General features: G+C 39.7%; 1 protein-coding gene across 1 annotated transcript in view; it reads left to right on the top strand.

Moving 5' to 3' along the window:
- cpne7 (copine VII) overlaps window positions 1–18,006 on the top strand; it is a gene marked incomplete at its 5' end in the record, with an annotated part of 31,890 nt that extends 13,884 nt beyond the window's left edge. Inside the window, 11 exons of the mRNA XM_080884787.1 lie at window positions 2,836–2,919; window positions 3,015–3,104; window positions 3,326–3,424; window positions 3,632–3,718; window positions 4,011–4,070; window positions 4,681–4,814; window positions 11,960–12,014; window positions 14,936–14,987; window positions 15,342–15,475; window positions 16,326–16,562; window positions 17,612–18,006. Coding sequence (XP_080740913.1) covers window positions 2,836–2,919; window positions 3,015–3,104; window positions 3,326–3,424; window positions 3,632–3,718; window positions 4,011–4,070; window positions 4,681–4,814; window positions 11,960–12,014; window positions 14,936–14,987; window positions 15,342–15,475; window positions 16,326–16,562; window positions 17,612–17,764 — 1,185 coding nt within the window. The 3' untranslated portion in view covers window positions 17,765–18,006. The remainder of the gene's footprint in view (window positions 1–2,835; window positions 2,920–3,014; window positions 3,105–3,325; window positions 3,425–3,631; window positions 3,719–4,010; window positions 4,071–4,680; window positions 4,815–11,959; window positions 12,015–14,935; window positions 14,988–15,341; window positions 15,476–16,325; window positions 16,563–17,611) is intronic.
- Between the last annotated feature and the right edge of the window lie 5,637 nt (window positions 18,007–23,643).

Consider the following 23,643-nt stretch of genomic DNA (forward strand, 5'->3'; position numbering starts at 1 on the left):
TTGGCATGAGTGGAAACCAAAAATACATAGCAAGTTTTCAGCATATTGTAATTCAAGTCAGAGACAGAACGAGAATGGAGACTTTGGTCGGTGCCAGCTGTCTTCAGAGCAGATCAGGATAGTGTTGTTGTGGTGCAATAGGTTCAAGGCTTTCACCCGAGAGATGTTTTTTTTAAGTGATACTCATTGGGGATGCTCAATGTAGAGCTGCAGGAGAGGTGTTGTCTATTTTGAAATTGTGGTGTTTTTTCTTAGATAGAAAAAAAGAAAAGAAGTTACGACTGGAAACCTTCTTTATATTAATAAGACAATTTTCCCATTCATGAAACTGTAGATACCCCAATCAGCACAATGTATACATTTAACCATTTTCTTCGCAACTGTAAATATTGCAAAGCAAATATTGGAAAGAAAACCCCTTCCTGCTATTAGCAGGAAGAGACCAGGCTCAGGGATGGGCAGCTATGTACAGCTACCAGCTGGGATGACAGGAGAAAAACAGTGAACACAGAAAGGCAAGAGCAAAAACTGTGGCAGAAGCAAACTTGTAATATTTATATTTACATGTGGAGTCATGTCCCTAACCACATGTAATCCAACATATTGTAGGTTATGCAGGCACTACAAACAGATTCTGGGCATCCTCCAAAAGAACCTCATGAATGCCCTGATTTTTAAACTTCCATAAACTTATCACAGCTTATCAGTGTGGAGCACTTGAATAAATTGCACTGTTGAGACTCAATAAGAAAACCAACAATCAGTATGGGTCAAGATGCTGTAACAAAGGTTTTTATTTCAAGCTGGGTAACTACAGCTCGTATAATCAAGCCTATAAAAAAAACAAAACGTCAGAAGTTAAGGAGTCTCGCTATGTTGGTGTGACAATCAGCAAACTGATACGCTGGGAGTGTACTTGGACTGAATGACCCACACTCCACTCAAAGTAAACCCACAACTTCCAGCATAAAATACCTAAAGTAATACCAGTACCACCATAAACATAAAATATTAACAGAAAACAATAACCTCCCACAGTAGGAGCCACAGCACTAAATACAAATAGAAGCTGTTTATTAGCACTGCGCTAGAGTTTACCGAGAACGAGAAATAAAATGATTAAAAGTGAACACTTTGGGCAACCTTCACTGCACCTTGAGACTACCACTGGTCCAGGATCGTGATGAAAGTTCAAAAAAACGAAACTACTTATATACTAATTATTATTACATTCACGCCCCAGCACCCCAGGTTACACATACATCCCTACGGTAAAATAATCCCAGCTGAAACAAGCTAATAAAGGTAAAACAGCAGGAATAAAACTAACCCACCTAATGAGCCTCTCAAAGGGTCAGGTGCTCTCACCTTGGGCCCCTGAATTGTGCCTGGGTCTTAGTGCCCTCCTGCTACAAGTGACAGGATGTCTTCTTAAGTAGTTTTTTAACAAAATAAATTAGCTGTGACAGGCAGCTTGCATATAGCAAATTATCTAACAAGGACAACAGATGATGACTGAAGCATGACTCTTTCTAATGAGCTGCTCATCAGTTGCATCCCCTCAACCTGCTGTAAATACTGAATGTCAGCCCGTTCACGTTGCTGAGCAGAAGGATTAATTAGGAGGCATGATAGATGGTGGTAACTGCTAATGATAAACATTACAGTTATTGTAAACCTGAAATTGAATTTTGACATGTTTGCCTCATGAGTCCATGCTACTGATGCCACTGGCTAGTGGTTGTCATGGCAACAAAGTAAGGATCTTACAGCTCTTTTTTTTTTTTTTTTGCTCCTATCCCTCAGGAGATGTATCTGGCTAATGTAGCGGGAAATGCATCTTTAACCGTCTCATTCGCTGTACACAAAACTCCCCCTCACCCACTCAGCCGACACAGGCACACAGAACGACACAGACACGCAGACGCACACACAGTAATTATTTGTTTTCCTCCCAGAAGAATCAATTGACCTCAATAATCAGTGTTGCCTCTGCTCTCAGACGCCTGAACTTGAGACTCAGGGGATGATTCAAGGCTACCACAAATAACTATAAAAGATGCAAAATGTTCCACGTGTTTTCAGTTAATTGGGGCATTTACTAACACTGAAAATGGACACAAACACTAGTGAGTTGATCTGAATTCATCGTGTTCATTACAGCCGATCGCCGGGGCTGTTTAAAATGCACTTTGCGCAAGTTGCAACACGCAAAGGAAAGCGCAAATACTTTGCTAATGAACTTCAGCCGTAGCATGTACAAGCTATTTGCTGAAGGAAAATGTCAATACTTGAGTGAAAAATCTATGGCATGACTTAGAAGCTTATAAAAGATCAACCCTTTCCTCAATGATGTCTTATTCAAAAATTCCACCACGCTGCGTCTTCCTGTCCTTTAATCATGCAGACAGTTACCTGACAATTATTCCTCCTGCAATCAGCAAACGATGAATTAGTGTCTGCAGACATTTGTACAAATCACCTGGACAAATACTAAAAGCATACTGAGATATCACAAGCACCCAAGCCCGGGTGGAAATCGTCACAGCTTCATTGTAAACGCTAGCAAACGCTTGAAGAGACTGCAAATTGAATTAAACCAAATCCTTTCTGTTAAATGTGATATTTCATATCTTTTGATCTAACAGACATTGACCTCTGCGAGAGTCCATGAATGAATAAAGCTAAAAAAGAAAACCAGAGAAATACTAGTTTTATAGACTTTTCCTTTTCTGATTTACAGCAAGTAAAGGAAGAAAAATCTTTCCTGAAACTGGTTGTTTCTCACCTCCAGATCTAGTGGGTTAGTCAGTTTTGTCTTCTCTGTTTCTGCAGGATCTCTTCAGCAAGTCGGACCCATTTTTGGAAATCTATCGAATCAATGACGATGAAACCGAGCAACTTGTTTACAGAACTGAGGTAACCTTACCACATTCCCACCCCGGTTTCATCGACAGCTTTTAATGTGTTTCTAACACTTTACTTCTGTTGTTATTGTACTTGTTCTCTAACAGGTGATTAAAAACAACCTGAATCCAGTGTGGGAGCCCTTCAAAGTGTCACTCATATCCCTGTGCAGCTGCGATGAAGACCGGAAGCTCAAGGTAGGGAACGTTTTAGAACTGTGACTGCAAAAACCACAGTCAGTGAGTCAGAAACTGCATGACCAGCGTGATTCAGCTGGGGTCAGCAAACAGGGCAGAACACTGAAAATACATCACTTTGATTTGTATATGGATTTTCTATGAGTATACCTGGGATATATGAATGAGTTGTTGTATGTCAAAAGTAGTAAACAATGTCTGTATGTGTGTGTGCGCCACAGTGCCTAGTGTGGGATCATGACTCCAGGGGGAAGCATGACTTCATTGGCGAATTCTACGCCAGTTTCAGGGAAATGCAGAAAATTTCCAGTGGAAATAAGGTCAGTGAATGGAGAGGTGGAGCAGAGCGGAGGGGAGGGGAGAGACAGCTGTGTAACAATTTTATCCTTTCCCAGTGTGCCTCTGATTTTTCTCTGCTGAAATCCAGCACACATGGAAGGAAAAAACAATGTCAGGCTGCTTTGATATGTTCAAAATGCCACAAGTTGTTGCTTTTGTTCTTTGTCTTTCACTTGCTTTTGTTCAAGGTGTCGTGGGACTGTATGAATCCTAAGTACAAACAGAAGAAGAGAAACTATAAAAATTCAGGAGTTGTCATTCTCACTGACCTCAAGGTAGGAAACTCCTGCAGAAACATGCTTCAGAAGAAGCAACACCCTAGAGAGAATCAGTCAGTGTTTCATTGTCTCAGTTTACAAAGCGGTATAGACACTGCTGCTGTTTCTGTTATTGTTTTATGAAGGGAAGACTTTCCAGAGCATTTTTAGTCTCCACTACATTTTCAGCATACAGCACAACATTTTTTTCTTACCTTTATAGCGAACAGATTTGGTGTGCTTTAATGACCTGGTGACATCATAACTTCTGCGGTTTTGCCTGAAAGATTTGTGTTTTTCTGCCTCGCAGCTTCACAGAGTCTACTCCTTCTTAGACTACATCATGGGAGGATGCCAAATTCACTTTACGGTAAATTAAACCGACTGTCTTTAATGACGCTTCGCTGTCACTGAATGCTGTTAACTGCAGCCTAGTTTCATGACTTACATATTGTGCTCGGCACACCGATCATGTTGCTACTCGATGAAGACTTTGGTATGTTTCCTTCTTTCCTGACCTTTTTGTTTGTGCACACATAGCTTTCTTGGAGGCAGTTTCATGAAATAAATTCAAATGTTCTGTAACTCTTGCCCTTTGGTTTGCCCTCTGTAGTGCACATTCTCGCTTTCTGGCTGGATCAGAGAAGCAATGCATGTTAATCATGAGGACTGCTGTGGTAGATGCAGTCCTCCCTTGTTGAAATAGCTAGCTGCTTGGATCTACTGTGTATGGGAGGTGATGCTGCTTCAGTCTATGTGGGCGTAAAAAAAAGAAGCAAGTTCTTACCTCTGATCATGTAATTTATACTGCCATTAGGTTTATTTCAGGCTCCCTCACTCATAATGGCTCGGAATATAATAAGCATTCAAGCAACCAATTAAAAGTCTTTGCAGGAAGTCAAGTGCCAAAAGAAAAGCTTAACTGATTCTGATGAACTGTTCATGTTGCACACTTTGCAATTTCTTTCTCTTCCCACCAGGTTGCCATTGACTTCACAGCCTCCAATGGAGACCCCAGGAACAGCTGCTCCTTGCACTACATCAACCCTTACCAGCCCAACGAGTACCTAAAGGCTCTGATAGCTGTGGGGGAGATCTGTCAAGACTATGACAGGTTTGTCAATCTTTTGTTTCTCAGAAAAGGCTTTTTGTGGCCTACAGGGACTGTCACTGTCTCCTGTTGTGAAGCAGAGCTGCAGAGTGCTCCTCACATGCCATTTCAGTGGAATCTCTGCCAGTGAAAGGAGCCACTCCATCTGATCCACAGCATTAGGACTGTAATGGAAACAGTGCAGTGTTGAAACAGAAGGGCAGAGAACCCTGCAGGTCATTATAGCTTTGCTCGCCAGTTTTTTGTGACACTATGGGAACCGAGCTATTGACCACCGGCTCCTTTCCCTCGCATTTATTCCTTCATTGAAATGAATTTGGCACTTTTAATTTTCTCTAACAGACGGGTTGCAGTTTTAAGAAAAAAGTCAGCGGTAACTTGCAGCTTAAACACCGTCGTTCACGATAGTAAATACATTTTAATCTTCTTATAGACGAGAAAACTGTTTGTACCTGGAAAAACTAGAGCAAGTAAATTTTTGCCTCTGCTGGCATTATTTATGCATGAGGCTAATCTGGGGCTTGAAGATGGGTCTTGGTGGCAGCAGTCAAGGACACTTATGCAGTTTTGTGGATGTACTCCTTTACGGTCATTTTACATCAGGCAATTTCAAAGTAAACATTAGTTTTCTTCCCTCTGCCTGTGTGCGAGATAGGTGACATTCTGACCTTTTTCACCCTGTCAGCCACCGGCATTTAAATCTTGCAGACATCAGATTTTGATGGACAGAGAGTAATTATCAAATATGGGGATTTCTTTCGAATCCATTCAGGCGTCGTAGATTGAAAAATAAATAAAATGAAGTGAGACTAAAGTGTTTGGGTTAGAGTTGAACCCGGGCCATTGGATTTAGCCTGAGCACCCTGTAAACTAAACTGGCACCCAGTTTAGGCACACTTGTTCTGGCAATGCGAATATCTAATTAGCCAATCACATGGTAGCACCTCATTCAAGTATATAGATGTGGTCAAGACAAGCTGCTGAAATTCTAACCAAACATTAAAATGGGGAAGTGGGAAGTGAGGAAGTGACTCTAAACCTGGCATGTTTGTTGCTGTTGAGTATTTAAGAAAATACTGATTTATTGGAATTTGAATGGTCCAAAATATCCAGTCAAGGGCAGTTCTCTGGGTGAAAATGCTTTATTGATGAATAGCCAGAGTGCTTCCAGCTGATAGGAATGCAACAGGAACCCTTCAAACAGGACACCAGGTACCACTCGTGTCTCAAAGAACAGGAAACTGAGGCTACAATTTGCACAAAATTGGATAATAGAAGACTGGAGAAATGTTGCCTGGTCTGACGAGTCTCTATTTTTAATGCAACATTCAGATGGCAGAGTCAGAATTTGATGTAAACAACATGAAAGCATGGACCCATCCTGCCTTGTGCCAACATTTCAAGCTCCTGGTGGGGGTGTAATGGTTTGGGGGATATTTTCTCAGCACACTTTGGGCCTCTTAGTCCCAACTGAGCACCACCCGAGTACTATAGCTGACCATGTCCATCCCTTTATGACCACAGTGTACCCATCTTCTGAGGATAAAACACAATGTCACAAAGCTCAGATTAGCTCAGACTGGTTTCTGGAACATGGCAGCAAGTTCACATTTTAAGATGTTATGGAACAGGAGATTGTCATCATGGATGTGCAGCCAAGAAAACTTTTATCAAAAAAACGAAAAACTAAAGACATCTCCGTGTGTACCTTCTGTTATTTCATTATTTTCTATACAGTGCTATGTTGTTCCTGCCATGTTGATCAAATCATAATCATTCTTATGTAACTTTCATTTCCTGCCGCGTAGCTGCTAAATATTTTTAGTCTTGCGTGTCACAGGTAGTAGCCTAACTCTACCTGCGAGTATGTGGCGCTTCTTGCTGTCGTGCTGTTTTACATGTCTGTCATAGTTTCTTTGCTCTCATAGGAAGCTGCATGTGGTTGCTTCTCCTGTGGATAGCTGACTGATACAGTTTCTTCTCAGCATCTGTTGCAGCGATTGGTCCTCCTTCTTAGCTCGCACAGGCTCATTACCCTGATACAGACGAACACATGCTGAGATAGGGGCTGACACCAGGATAGCAGGCACTTCAAAAAGAAGTGGGAGGCATTATGGCTGGAGAAATAACAGCATGGTGTAGAATCTGATGTAAAGACAGAGGTGGTGCAGCATGAAGCCTGTTTTCCTCTGAGGATTCCTCTTACTGTAAATACTGGCTGATGTACTGTAGTTATAATGTTTGACTTCAGTCACATGTATTTTTAATGATTGGCCAACAGAGCACAAATATTACAGTATCGATGTGTAAAAAAATATCTTTAGGATACTTGCAGGTATTTGCTAATTAATGAAAAATAATTTGTGATATTATCTGTTTTGGAGAAAGACCCTCTCATCTGTCAAAAGTAAGCCAGATGAGGATTAACACCCCAACTCCTGATTTATGCAGATCCTCCTATTGAATATCAGGAGCACTGTCTGGCTAATTATAGCATGCAAGCGATAGCGCCGGAGACACTGAAATCCTGCCTGTGAATTTTCAGTTCATCTTTGTGGCTTTATTGCATCCATGTTTACACTGATGCACACCAGCATCATACATGGAAACATGTCTCTGGGCCAACAGCGGCTGCAAGTGTAGGCAGCCCTTCCCTTGGAATTGTTATTGAGGTGTAAAATGTGGGCAAGCAAACCTTTTAGCCTTTAGTGAATATAGGTGATGTGGGATTTTAGAGTCCGTGCAGAGGAGTGCATTACAGAGCTGGAGTGACTAGCTTTTGTCTGTGTGGGTAGAGGCTCGTTTACCTTGCTGAGAGGGCTATTACACCGGGCACATCGCCCTGTGGCTCCTCACATGTGCTGATGAAGAGGAGAAAACTGTGACCTCCGTGGACTTTGGGCAAAATTCATATGATGAAAATGACTTGTGGCCAGTCTCCTCTGTTCTCTCGTCTGGGCCGATCCTATGTCATATCATATTTAATAAGTTTCATGAAATGTATTTGCTGTGTTATCACAACAGTCCCGGGGCCAGGATAATCAGTTTTCTATGCAAACAATAACAGGAACAGAATACACGCCAAAGCAAAATTGGCTCAGCTTGAATAACTGCTTCCACATTAAAATATTTTCATTAAAGCTCTTTCTTTACACTGGCAAAGCTGGTAAAAACCAATACAAAACCCAAAACATTTTTTCTTTCCTATTATCTTGCATTGATACAGAATGCCTCGATGTGTTTGAAAGGTCAAAATCGTGGGAGTAAAGCCTGTATTCAGTTGGAAAGGACGGCTGTTTTTTTTTCCTCGATGAAAATGGATTTAACTTCAGTTGAAAACATTTAATTGTTGAAGGGGATATTAGAGCTGCTTTCATACTGTGGTATCACTTGCCCAATCTATTGAACAGGAAGTCTATAAATGTCAGTGGAGCACTGTTACTGGAGTATTTTAGCGCATTAGCTGGAACACGTATTCAAAAATAAGAATACATTAATGTTACACGGGCACCTGTTTGCCTTGTGAGCCATAATCAGTGATGCCTTGAAACTACAAGCTGATAATTTATTATAGTCCCAGATTATGGCAAAGTCCTTAGATTGTAACAACAACAATAATGAGTACCTTGGAGATGCATAATACCCATTAACTATTTTATGTATATCATGCGTGGAACTGCCAGTTATCACACACCGCGTATTTCCTGTTGCCACTAGGCAGCGCCATAAGTGCAGCGTAATATAGGCACATAGATGTCTCCAGAGTCCCATCAAACGTCAAGTTTGGAAGAGACTGGACAATGTACAACTGAGTTTCTGGTGTTTCCTGTGGCGAATACATTTGGCGAGTCACAACCAGTGTTGGTCAAGTTACTTGAAAAAAGTAATCAGTAACTAATTACTGATTACTTCCCCAAAAAAGTAATCCCATTACTTTACTGATTACTTATTTTCAAAAGTAATTAATTACTTAGTTACTTAGTTACTTTTTAAAAACACGATTTACAACCTGAATAGGTAATAAAGCGATAGATCTTTCAGCCCAATTCTGCTTTTTCTGCATAATCCATCATACAAAATGTAATCAAATGGAAAAGTCTCTTTTTTTTAAAAACTTGTTTTATCAGTTTTAATCTTTTAACTTTATGCATCAAGTAAAAATTTTATTATATGCAACATTCTCTGACTGGAAGAAATTTGTTTAACATTTAAACCTATTTTCTGCACATTCCAGCACATAAAATAAAATATTTTTTGTGTTTACACTCACTCTTTCAAATAGATGCAAGTGAAACACAGCAGAAAATAAATAAAGTCAAAGACTAGCGGTCATTTTGCTCTATTTTCACCTGTAAAGCAGGAGTGGGGTAGGCGGAGGTTTGCCCTGGTGCAGGTGTGCCGCAGCGGTCAGTGAAAGAATCTGCGCGTTTCTCGGTGAATTTCCCATTACATCGTAGCACACGCACGTACATTACTCGTTACTTTAAAAAGTAATCAGATTACAGTAACGTGTTACAAGTAACGCGCTACTGCCCATCTCTGGTCACAACAGACATGACCTTTTACGAAAATTCAAAAGCTTTGCAATTTAATGTTACTAAGGTCTTTAGATTGGACTCACCAAAGATCATGTCTGAAAATATCTTTAGCAGGAGTTTTTTAATGTAAAAGGCCTGAAAATGGCAAAATAAATAAATAAATAAATTGCACTGAAATTACACTTTAAATCCAAAATGGCTGAGTTCCTGTTGGATTTTGGTTATGGTTCCAAGAGATCTCAGGACACTGCACGAGGCTGCCAAATTTCAGACAGATAGATGAAATGCAGTGCAGGGGATGATTTTTTGAAATGTTGTAGGTGGTGCTGTGGAGCCGTTTTACCATATTCAGTGATCAGAGCCCCCCCCCCCCCAAAAAAAACAAGAAAGCTGTCATTAGGCTTGAGAAGTGGGGCAAATTTCTTGACTTTTCAAGCTTGCCAAGCACTTCAACAACAATTTCCTCTTTCATGCAGAATAGGCATGGCACCATGGCATGCATCACCACATTGGTTTTAAGGTGAATGCAATCAGCCTGAGAGGAATAGTACAATCAAAATTTCATGGCAAATTATTGGAATTCACCAACATGCCCTTCAACAACAATCAAAAGCGCCACACTTTAATATAGGCAACATCTGAAGTTTAAACTGGCCAAAGAGGAAGTTGTTTGGACAAAGTCAAAAGTTCAAAAAAGTATAAGGCCTGGTGGACTTCCTGTTGGGTTTCCATGAGTGGACCCCACTCGTGTGTAACAAACTTCATTCAAGTAGCTCGAACTATGTCTTGGTAGTACTTCATTAAAGATGTGTTAGGTGGCGCTATAGAGCAAAACTATTTTGAAACCATAAAATATGTAACTTTTCACCAGACTTTACACATGTGCTAATTTTGAGTACTTTTAGGCTTCATTACTTCATAAATAATAACAAATGGCGCAAATACAATGGGGCCTTCCCACTGTTACTGCTCAGGCCCTTATAACCAGTCATTTCTGTGGTAGTAAAATAACAATCCTGGTACAGCTATTACTAATTGCAGTACAACTAAAACTTGTCAAGCCGAAGTTAGTTCTTTCAATAGTTATCAGGCAGTTAAGAGTTATTGCTCCCTCTGAAAGTGTGAAAATCATCTCTGTGCCAGTGTTTATGTAAGTCCACAAACACCAGAGTTAATCGAACACTTCTGATAGCTCTGAAAAGCTGCCTCAAAGCCACATTAGCCACTATAAGTGGATAAACAGCTCTCCAATCAACACTTGTCCATGCACCAAATAACACAACTTCCTAACACTGTGCAGTTTGCTGGCCACCCTCTGAGGCACCCACACCATGTCCTGAATAAATGAATAAAAGACATGATCTCAAAATGTTTGTTCAACCCCAAACCAAGAGCTGAAGATGTTGTTTGCGATTGCACGGAGCTGGGTTGGCTTGTCAGTGATGAAGGCATGAAATCGATAAATGTCCTGATAACAGAAGCGGCCATTAGACAAAGCTGTCTGTAGGCAAAGAGTCCCTGATGTGACTGAAAACAAGTCGTGACAGCTCCAGTGCTTACTCTAAATGCCCAGAAATTCCCAAAATATTACTGTAAATACTTTTTGTTTGCCGGAATACATTAGATTACTTTACAGGCATTACTGTATGTATTTGTATACTGCATATACAGTAGTTTTTTTTTCAATAAAGCTAATGAACAGGATGCTCTAATGGGGTGTAACAGAAAGTGAGTGACCAAAACAATATCCTTCAGTTTCCATAATGCAACCCAAATGTGTCTTTTGCTCCTATCCCGCCTGGTTAAACCCATGGCTTTCAAAACAGATCAAATCAAAAGAGCAAAAATGGAAACAGGACAACGAGAACAAAGCTGAGCTGTAAGATATGTCATGAAGATATAAAAATCATGTCTTGTATTGTAGGTAGTGTGCATTTGTTGTGCATTTCATGTTTGAATGTCTGAGTGAATGCTAGAGGAAGATATTCCACACAGGTACTGTGTAACTGTGAGTAACTTTCCAGCATTGCTGTGCAGTGGAGTTACAGGCACTGAATCCCATTAGTGTGCTGCAAACACTTGCTGTCTACAGCTGAGAAGGTGTGGGGTTCAGGGTCAGGTTCAAGTTTACTTTAAAGCTGAACAGGACGTTGCTTTTTCATTTCATAAAGGATATCCATACTTAGAATTCAGACACGCAAATAAAATTGTAGTGGGCAAATATAATACACTTTATCTGGAGTGTACTATCTTGTTATTCATACAAACTGTGCACCCTGGCCTCTGACTGGAGGCAGCGAATCCAGCTTAACAGACTTTTGAAGTAATATCTTCCCATCTAAATGGTACAATGAAAAATGAAGAGGCTAAAAATCGTTAGAAGCTCTGTGAACAGGTGCAAATGCTGTCTGCACTGACTGTGGGACAGATTTCAAATTGTAATTCGAGCTTTTAACACGTTCTAAAATGCAAACAAGCATGAGGTATGCCCTCAGAAATACAAACAGATGGATAAGCCATCAATATTTTCCAGATTGCAATCAAAAGGCAACCACAGATTAAAATGCAGTTGCTTTAATTTGTAACTGATTAATTTGCTTATCGTTTCAGTGACAAGCGATTTTCAGCTTTGGGGTTCGGCGCCAGAATCCCTCCGAATTATGAGGTGAGTATTTTTTGTGTGCATCTCTGTTCTCCCTTTTTACTCCTCTGTTCTAAACACTGTGCTTCTTCCAGTGATAATGATGTGTGCTGTATAGAAGTGTGCTCTTACCGAAACCAGGTATTTTCCACTAATCTGGGATTTGACGTTACGTGAGCCAATTTTCATGACCTGTTCCAGGACACAATTTGTCATTCAAAATTTCACATTTAAAACTAATTACCGAGGGTATTTTTATTCATAAGCCCCTCGTCTTAAAATATCCACTTGTCTCGAGAAAATATCACGTTACAATGACACAGAAGCCCCAGAGTGTTGATGCTCAATTTACATAAGAATTCATGAGTGTGAGAGCATTTGTTTAAGCAAATTAGACTTTGGGAACCGAAAGCCCTCGGTGATTCTGAATAGAGCCCCTGGGAGATGTCTGTCATGTGAACAGTGAGCACACACACACACACACACACACACACACACACACACACACACACACACACACACACACACACACACACACACACACACACACACACGGACACACACGGACGAAACACCATCCTCACATAGTCTATCAGACCAGAAGGGCCTGTGTTTAATGTAAGATTGTAATGTGCTATTCTTCAGTAGGAAACACTCATAATTATCATTTCAATCATGCTCAGCTTTGCAGCTCAATAATGCAAACTATTAATTTCTGAATTTGCCATAGCAGTGATTTCCTCACAGGAGCCAATTTTATTTAAACCGTGTCCTGTTGATCTATTGTCGCTGGTGGCGCAGGTGATTCTAAATTAAGCTATTCGATAAATCATAAAGTGCATCTGTGGACTCATAGGTTAGGGACTGTACTAGGTGCCAGAAGTGCGAGGGCTCTTCTGACCGCGGTACCATTTATTATGCATTATGCATAAGTATTAAAGATGTTAATTTAATGCTAAAGATTTATCACATACAGTATGAGCTGTGGGAATTAATGAATAAAAAAAGAATAAATAATTTTTTCTAACACAGCACAAATAATACAAAACAAGTAACAAGTAGTTGAGTTGTATTATTTCTACACATTTCATTGCAAAATCTTTGACCTTTTTCATTTTACTATGAAGCCTTTCTTGGCTGTAACTGCTGATACTCGTGATTAAATGTGTGTTATTTAAATCTTAAATACAGAAGAAAAAAAACTTCCAAAGGTTTAGTCAATAATGAAATTAGGATTGTTTTTGCACGTACATCTCCTTGGTTTGCCTTTCAAACAACCACGATCTTCATTTGCATCTGGTCTTGGGCCAGTTGTTTTCTTCCAAGTGACCTCTTATGTGCTTCCCAGGTGGCCGGAAAGTATCCTTGATTTTTAGCTTGATTGTGACTGCCATTAGAGCCACCTGCTGAATGCAAACTGCTCAGGAGTGAGTGTGGCACATATTCATGCAAATAATCTCCTGACCACAGAGGCACATTCACAACAACTAGTGCAGTATTTTATACGATCAAAGGAACAAAAAAAATGTTACGAACACTACAGTTTCTTTAAGATTGTAATATTAATGTCTGACTGTCATACAACAGTTGGAATAGCTCAAATGAAACTAATAATATTACCAGTGCCTAAAAATGCTCTGTTCCATCTAAGTGTCTCTGAAAGCTATATGTGAACCAGAGGCACAATCAGAAGCACACAAATGGACCATTTAAAAGGGAGACGGCTGTTAATAGCATTATTAGACATTATAATGTCATTAATGTTACACTTGGGTGTTGTACTGCTGCGTCATGTGAGAAAGTCTGTTGTTAAACACTCTACACTGTGACTCACTTCAGGCTGTAAATCACGTTATAGATGTGATTTACAAAAGTGACGTTAAAAAAAAGTAGCCAGCTGGAGAAGAGTCAGTTGTCACTGATCTGGCTGACAGTTGGTGCCTGTGGGAAAAAAAAACAGTTTCTTGTGAGAGGATGGATTGAGAGGGGGATTTTATTTTTGCCAATTAAACAGCTTTGAGATAAACAAAATGTATCTGACATTTGGATTGCAGGGAAAAAAACATTTAAAAGAAGAGTGGGTGCAAAGCCTGTTTTAAAAAAAACAGATATTAAGCACGTAATACATGCTTTATGCTCATTACTGTATAGTGTGACGAATAATTGGTTCGGGATATGTATACAAATAGCATAGATAGACTGCACCATTATGGGACATACGCAAGCCTCGTTAAAAAAACAATACGTGTCAAATTTCGGCAATATTTGATGAACATTTTAATCACAACTCTTGATGTTGTTGTCTGTTTACCACCTGATCTGATCTAGTTTGCCTTTGACTAATCTTAGGAAATGCAGTATTTCCCCTTGATTAGTTAAAAAAAAAAACCCCAAAACCTAATCCTCTTGTTGGACAACCACGCGATGTGAGTCACTATTATATTTACCCTGTGTCTTATTATCCTGCTGTCTTGTGTTTACCTTATATGACTTTTCCATGTGTTTCCTGTTTTACTGTGTGCATTATGTTTTGTTTCACTTCCTGTGTCATTAGTTAGATTTAGTTCAGCCATGTACTCACCTGTTTCTTATCATCATCATTGTCGTCCCGGGTATTTAACTGCTTAGTTTCAATCAGTTCGTTATCTTGTAATTTTCTAAGCCAAATGTGTGTTTCCCAGTCCAGTCCAGTCCAGTCAGCCAGTTGGTCCATTTGAAAAACTGTAATTTTTACTGGAATAACATGAGCACACAGGAAACTTGTCTTCAGTTTTGGTCAACTGCTCTTTTTGATTCTATTTAGATCAAACGTTTGTATTCACCTAACATTTTTTAACAGAATTGCAGTAAAAAACAAAACATGGAAGTAAAAAAAGGTTCGATTTCTTCACCAAATCCTAAATTGGAAGCCTTTCACACTTTCTCCTCTCGTTCCCCACTCACAGGTGTCCCATGACTTTGCCATTAATTTCAACCCAGAGGATGATGAATGTGAAGGTAGGTTGAAGGGCTTTGTTTACCTCCACTGATAGTAGTAGAAACAGCATCTACACCACCGGTAAAATAACACAAACTAATTAGGTGCAACCATTTCTGTCTCTCTGTAATTTTGTACTTACTTAAAAGTTAGTGTTTTAATGTGATAATATTCATGGATTTCATAACTGATTGGTTGAAACCTAAAGTGTCCGTCTTCAAATTGTGAAAAACAACAACAAAAATAATTCAGGCCAAGTTTGTTAGTATTCAGCAAATGAGTCATCTGACTGTACACTTCAGCCTGGACTTGTTAACTGACAGGTGTAGGTACCTGTGATGATGTTTTCTTCAATCCGCTCTTGCTTTGATCAGAGATCCAAGGAGTGGTTGAGGCATACCAGAACTGCCTTCCTAAGATCCAGTTGTACGGCCCTACCAACGTTGCTCCGATCATTAACAGGCTAGCCAAGGTGGCGGCAGGTGACGGCAACATTAAAGATGCTTCTGTGAGTGCACATTTTTACTCTTTTTTTCTTTTTCCTCAGAAATATTTGGTTCTTTATTTTATACGGCCTTTTTGTTTTTCCCGGGGTTTCTTTTTGCCTCCCAGTGAAATTCCTCAAGACAGCATTGCTAATAGTAGTAATTTCCTTTGGTCCAAAAGAAGTAGGAGCCCATTATAAAACAAGTAGTACTTTTTAAATCATACAGAGCTGTATTGACAATATTTCATTCAACATATTTTGATATCATTTCCTTTTTTGTACAGCAGTTAAAGTGTGTCTAATAGAGTTACTTGCTGCTCATGTTTCCTAATGCTGAGAGTAAAGACTCAGGATTTTGATCCACCGCCTGCACAGACATTGTGTTCTGAACTATTACACATACTGTGATTGCACTGACCTTCATTATAATTTATTCCTAAATGTCAGTCTGCCTTTTGAACAGTAACAGCAAACAAACTTCGACTCATTGGACCAATCCGAAGTGTTTACAGTACATTGTTCCATGTTAATATCCTGGGTCCATGCTGCTCAAGTAATTACACACTTGAAATTAATTTTGCGCACACGGACACACATGTGGTGTCTCTGCTTGTGATCTAGTTGTTCTTTATCTTATGCTCTTTTTTTTTTTTTTATTTGTTTTGGACTTGTTTTCTATGTAACATTTTTGACTAACTGACACAAACACATAATCTTTTCTACTCAGCAGAGGCTGTAAAATGATCCAGAACAGCATGAAAGGCCTCCTTCAGATGACAGCGCACACTGAGCTTAGAACCACATGTTGCGGTTGAAATGGGTTAACGTTAGCATGGATTAATTCACAGTGAAAGGTTTTATCTTCTTCCAGCGATACCACATCCTGCTCATCCTCACGGATGGTGTAGTGACTGACATGGCAGACACACGTGAAGCCATTGTACGAGCCTCCTACCAGCCTCTCTCCATAATCATTGTTGGTGTGGGCAATGCCGACTTCACAGACATGCAAATTTTGGATGGAGACGATGGAGTCCTACGCTCACCGAAGGGCGAGCCGGTCCTCAGAGACATTGTGCAGTTTGTGCCCTTCAGAGACTTCAAAACGGTCAGTCCTTCTCTCCATCTGTCTGCTTTTGTTGACTTGTTCAGGATTCCTTTCAATCCTGCTCTGTGTGACTGCTTAGCATGGGATGCTCTCAAAAATAATAATTATTATAATTTTATTAAGCCCTTGTCATTTAAAAGAATAAACAGGCAGCTTTTGCTGGTTTTTCAACTGCTACAGATGGCCATCATGGACTGGAGGAAATCCAGAAATGTGCACACACGAGAACGGTTTCTTAATGTTGTTACATCCAATTAGTAATTTTTCCGATGTATAATTGCACCGTCTGTTATAGATCCTTGTTCATGTCTCCCTATTTTCTGAAAATATGCACAGAATACACGGAATAACGAGTTAATGCATAAACTAAATAAAATCTTTTCCTGACTCTGCATTCATCTGATAGTACACATCAGCCAATTCAGCCACAACCATCAAAACGCCATATCAGTGAACACATTTCAAAGTAATGTTGTTCATTGCTTTGCTGGAATTACAGAGATTCGGACAGTCAATGCAAGAAGACCTAAAGCTGTTCTGGCCACTTCTGATGAATCAGATTCATTTTAATTTACTTACTGCATATTAGGTTAGTGTTTCAGTCTGAAACTATCAGTTCATGCAAGTCACTTAAGTTGAAAATGAATTATAAGATATGTTGCCACATTTATGTTCCTGTAATGTATATGTATAACTTTATGCTACTGTGCAACTGTAGATTGCCCCTTAATAGTAAGAAAAACACGAATAAATCAGTGGCAATACAGTAAAACAAGCACTGCAGGACTTATTATTTTGGTTGATGTAACTCCTGGGAGTGAGACAGAACAGACTTTGTACAGAGTAATGCACACAACAGGTGCCATCTAATAGAGGTCTTACTCTGACGTACTTTTAAAAATTTGTCTGAAACAAAGAACATCATTATTGCCACCAGAGGCTCTAGATGTAGATGAGAAACCTTATAAACTTTATGTTCCTTATCACAGATTAAAACAATATTTAACAATTGTCTTAACAACTCCAGCTGTTCTCTAACTTTGTTGCAGGCATCACCTGCCGCCCTGGCCAAATGTGTTCTGGCAGAGGTGCCCAGCCAAGTAGTAGAGTACTTCAGCCACAAGGCCATCTCTCCTATGAGTCCTATGAGGGACTTACCGACTCCCATCCTCAGCCCAGTTGCCACCACTCCAACAGAATAACTGCACACCCTGTTCCCGCGACCAAGCTTTGACCACAGCATCAGTCTGGCAAACTGAGAAGGATGCTTGTCTCACTTTGGACATAAACTGGAGAAAAAAACCTTCTAAATGTGTTGTCGCTCGTGTATTTCATTTTTCAAAACAAGCAAAGTGTTTACACAAGGACGGTACTACAGAGATTGTGGGTTATATTTCTGCGCTCAGTGCGGATTGAGCACTCGTCTCTGACTGTGCAAATCGACCATCCAGCTGTTTCAGCATCAGGAGTCCTGGAGGATTTTTTCCCCCCATGATTTTTATGCATGCAGACAAATCCCTTAGTGACGATCTACTGATCGCGGCAGGCTTAATATTCTTTGTTGCCCATGAAGTTCAGCTTTTTCCCCTTATACATACAGTGTGTTCAGATATTGTTTTGGAGAGGTACTATACCAGATGATTTCATCGCAATTTGATTGTTTTAACTTAAGTATGGACGTGTGGATGGTTTAAAATAGTTAATAACAAATAAACAATTTGCCCTGCAAATCAAAATCTGTCTGCAGAATTGGCCAAACAACCCATGACCTGACATTGGAATAAATGAAAACGGTTGCTAAGGCTTAAAAGCTTTTTTTTTTCTTCCAAAAGGCAGCAACCATAATCAACAAATCAAGAGCAGCTCTCATTGCAAATGCAAGAACTGGCACTACTACTTCTTGGCAAACAAAAACAATTAGTGCCATGTGTGATTGACAGTTGGACTGTACAGGTTGCCAAATGTATGTATCCTGTGTAAAATAAGCGTCTAAATAACAGCTCTGAACCATTTCCCAAGAAAACCTGATGAAAAAACAGCAGCAATGGAAATATCTTTGTTGAGCGCTCTCATGCCAGACTTGTTCATCTTGAACTTCTGTGAAACTGCAAGCGACATAATATCTTCAGCAATCTGCAATATTTGCTACAGCTTCAGCTCTTGGTGTGCTTTTTCAGTTGTAACAGGGAGCCGAAAAGACAGAGCAAGATAGGAACGGAAGATGTGTTTGGGTGGTTGTGTAGTAGCGAAAGGTTGTAAGGCGCTGCCTTTTCTGCGGGTATCCGTGAGCAAAGCTCGAGTAACATACTCTCAAAGAGCTAATCGATGACTGCGCCCTATTTTTGGTCTCTTGTCTAGTGGCTACGATGTAAGCTGTGAAAGTCATGCTTTTTGTCGGGTGAATCCTTTCCCTCTGAATTGTCCATCTTTGTTTGTTGTCATCTCTAAACCATGCAGGTTGTACTTTCTGCAGTGACTTCTTTTTATAGATATATTTCCATTCCTTTTTTGTGCTGCCTTTTATATGAAATATAATTCTACTTGATGTTTGATGATAGATTTAATGGGTGAGAAAGACAAGAAATGAAAGCACAAGTGAACCATTAGCGCTGTTATGCACAACTTAATATATCCATTACATTTACATCACATAGATCAAAATCTAAAACAATAGTATGACTGGTCACCAAATTTCCATTTTCTTCAGCGTTTCATAATAATAAAAAAGAAAAACGTTGATCCATGATAAACTGTTCTTTATTTCACTTCCATCTAACTCTTGCCTGAAGGTTTCCCGTTTACTGGATGGAGACCTTTGATTTTGCTGTTCTATTGAGCTTCACAATGTTCAGTATATAAAATACGTAACCTTCATTTTTATTTATCCTGCCTGAGCTTTGTCAGATTGTCTTCATATTGTTCAGAGTGTAGCCCGTAACCCGTGTCAGTCAGAAAAAGCTGTCATGTTTTACCCTTATTACTAATGCTACAGTGCTTAAAGCACAGTCTCTAAACTGAAACGCTTTGCAGCAGAAAAACAAGTTGCTGTTTTTTAAAAATATATATATATTATTATTGTTCTGTGAATACCTGTGTGGATATTGCAATCTAAAGAAGAAAAGAGAGACTGTGTGTTTAAGCTACCGGCAATTATTTTTCAACGAGTGTGCAAAAAGTCAACAGCACCAGATAGTCCTTCAAAAGGCGTCCTCTTGGCATTTAATTAATTTTCAAGTGTACAAATAACCTTGACAACAAAAACTTTTGCCTAATCAAGTAACTATTTCCAAGAATGCAGATTTCACCTCAGCATTACATTTTTACTGATCAACACTCATTCAAAAGATTTTTACGTTTTGAATGAAATCTCTCCCTGAACTAAAGAAATCCTATATTTTTCTTAGTATTGTGTTCTCCTTTGGTATTCAGTTGCATATGCAAGGTTTGCTTTAATGACAGTGTTAATAATTACAAGTTTAAGCCCCACAGAAAGTGTTAAATTCCTCATTAATCATCTGATGACCATTGCTTAAAAACGTGATCATACAGTAGTGAGTTTCAGTAAAAATAAATAACATGAGCGCTCCACGACTGTCAAGCTGGATAATGTGCAAATTATACTCTAACACGGTTTGGCTCTTCTTTATTTGACCCTGTACTTCGTATATTTATCTACAATGGTGCATTTGCACTGTGAATGATTCTGAATGGTGACAAATGCACTTGGAAAGAAATCACTCTGTCACTGCCAATAAATGTACAGGAAGCAAATTAAGTCTTTACAGCTACTCCATCATGCACATATCCACTCCAAACTACAAATACTAGTCAGACTTTGATTTGTCCTCTAGAGTTTAACCACCCTTCCCCAGACACAGATTATTGACTTCCCATGAAAGCACCTAAACACAGCTACCTCTGCTGTCAGCTGCTTTTTGAACTTTGATGATCAGCTATTGAGGATTCTTCTGTCACTGTGGATCACAGGATGAGACCTATTGATTCAGCAGGCCTTGATTCAGAGCCGTACTCGGTTACTCGAATGTAAATAATCCTGGAGGGAATTGCGTCTCACAGCTGAAGCGTAGAGCCATGTTACCAGTTTACAGCGGGGTAGGAATAAATGCAAAAATGAGGAAATTCTCGGCTGGAATAATCAGCATCTGAAGATTTTGGCTGGTTATTCAGAAGTTTTGACTTTCCTGCATGATGAATAATTGTTTTGCTGTTCATGCATCTTAATACAGTCCTTATTATTCTCCTGTGAACGATTTACAGCACAGAAAATGTTGCCATTCTTGGATAATTACTGTAACAAAAAGCATTTTTTAAGAGATTTTGTCAATGAAGCAAGCTTTGTACTTTATCATAATCCTTTAGCTGCCACTTATTCTAATGAAATATGGCAGGAAGTGCAGATATCAACTAGTATTTCTGTTCCTTGAGGGCAAACCAGCTCCCTTATTAATAACTAGAAGACATCCATGTTCATTCTGTGATTTGTGCCTTAACGTGGCAATACGCTTTTTGTCCCCTGTAACTTACAGTATCTCACTCTACGCGACTCTGCCTCAGGTTATGAGCTGCTCCGGCTCAAATGGTTCATTCCCTTATACCTTTAACATTTGCATGGGATGGGATTTTAAAAATGATCAGTAATTAACCACAGAATTCAGGCTAAACGTTATCCCTTATAAGCAACTTTAGTTTGCTTTTATCATCAACAATGCTTCATGGCTTATCTAAATTACAAGGGGTGTTTGATGGTTGTACAGCAGTGATGGATGGGTCTTCTATGCTTCACCAGATTTTCCGCAAACAAATCTTCGAAATCTTTACTCAAATCAATTAAAGATCCTATTCTGTTTCCATTTCCTTTTAACTACAATGATTCAAATATGGAATGCTGAAATAATAATTGTGCGCTTGTTTGCAAGAACTGCCCTGAACCCAGGCATCATCAAGGCTCAACAAACTTAATTCGATTTTTTTTTTAAATAAAATAAACGGCATTCTTATTCTAATGAGAATTTATCTACTGCACCATAATGGTGCAATGAAGAGTTAACTAAAGCAGTAAGACCGCAGTGCATGTACCCATCTTGCTCTGCAGATTGGAAAAAAAAAAAGCTGTGAGGAATTCACTGAGCTACTTATTCTCCCTTATCTATTCTTGCACTATTGTCAGACAAAATTAACAAGTCATAGGTTTTACACCTCCTCGTTGTATCGGAAATTTCCCATGCACTCTCTCTCTTTCTCTCTATCTTTCCCCTGCTCAGCAGAGTAGGGTTTACAGTCCATAACTGTAATATGAACCTGGTGTAACTGCCGGCCCCGTGGCCAACAAGGATCCCATGCATCATTAGTAAATATTTGATTTCTTTAAAGGGAAAAAAGGGATTTATTGCATGCATACTTTTATTGTTACGCTGTGCTGTACAGTCATTCCTTTGGATTTTATGATATGCTAATATGCAAGCCTGCATTTGCACAAACCTCTGTTCCTGTAGTTTATGCTCTTTGTCTTGCAGTTAGGTAAATAAATCTCATCATTTAAGTGAAAATGTCTCTGGGGTTTATTGTAATTAAATAAACGATTAATTACTGAATGATTCAAATCTCGAATCAGCATTAATCTGTTTCTTTTGTCATCTAGCTTCTTCTGATCCTACTCATATATTCCAGTGATCATCTCACAAAACATTTCCTCGCCTCACGCTGCCACACAAGCAGGATGAAAAGAAAAAGCGATACTGATGTGCTTGGTAAAAAGTAGGTTAGGCTATCAGCTACACATTTGCTTTGTGTGGTTTGCCGATGCTGTGAGTACCTTGCATGGAAAGAGGGACTAAGCCTACTCTTTAATTCCATCAGACAGCTCCTTTCATTTAACGGCTATTGTTGAGAGCACTGAATAACGGTTGTTTCCATGGTGACACCTACTTGTGGGGAGACGTAGACCTTCATTTTTGTCAGATTCAGGGACAAAGATGCAGGATGTGGCGAGGACTCTGGCAGGAGGTCATCTGCACATGTTTTATGAACGAAGGAGGGGTTTGATTGTGATGAAAACTGTTTTTATCAAGGCCACTAAATGTCCAGGATGGCTTTGAGCCTCAGGTGGGCTCTGAGTCCAGTATAGACGGCTTTTCCTTCTCTCGCTGTCGGGCTCTCTTCTGCAGCCCTTTTTGTGCCTGGTTGACTGATTTATGGCCACAATTAAAGAACACTCACCATCGCTTAACATTCACTGGCAATAAAATCAACAACAGGCTTGCACCCTGGGACAAGGTGCTGTTGTTTAGTGAAAGCAGCTCATTGCCTCCATGTTATCACATTACTTTTAATGCCTTTAAACTCAGCTGGGCTTCCCTCGCCCTGGTATTACTTGGAGGTCTATCTGGAGGTGCTGCAAAAGAAGTAAGGACAGGAGGAGGACTCATTGGTTGGTTTTATTCTCAGTGGCTGGTTGCCTATAATGAGGAAATGACTAATAAGTGATGGAGAATGGGAAATCTCTGTAGTAATTAGCTACTCCCCCTTCCCCGAGGGAACAGTACACACCTTTGAAATGCTTCCAGTAAGCTTACCCAGTGTTATCGCTCACATGCCCGTTATTCTCCTGTTACTTTGTGCACATACATGTATGTTTACGCATAGACATAGACACAAGTTAAAGAATAAAGCTGTTAATAATGCTTTTGTGAGGAGCACCTGTGCAAGTTACAAAAAGGAAAAGCAATTCCTACGATTACATTATATTATCGTCAAATGATGCCGTGTTCTCGGGCACCAGCAGCTTTCTCAGCACCCTTGGTCGATCATGCATGCAGAGAGCCTGATTGAAGCGAGTCTCTTCAAACATGTCAATAGATGAGTCATCTGGAATCAGGATTCAAGCATCCTGATAAGGAAGAAGAAAAGACACAGCGCCACAGAGGAGAATGAAGTTTGGATTCCGAGTTCAATTAAATTCACTTTGAGAAAATGTTGTGCAGTCAAGCAATGTCATCCCGTGGTCCTGAATCGTGCCTCATTTGTTATCGCACTCTCCTGCACCCTTGTGCCGTCCACTGAC

Source organism: Rhamphochromis sp. 'chilingali' (genome assembly GCF_963969265.1).
Source record: "Rhamphochromis sp. 'chilingali' genome assembly, chromosome: 6".
In the NCBI taxonomy this organism is placed as follows: Eukaryota; Metazoa; Chordata; class Actinopteri; order Cichliformes; family Cichlidae; genus Rhamphochromis; species Rhamphochromis sp. 'chilingali'.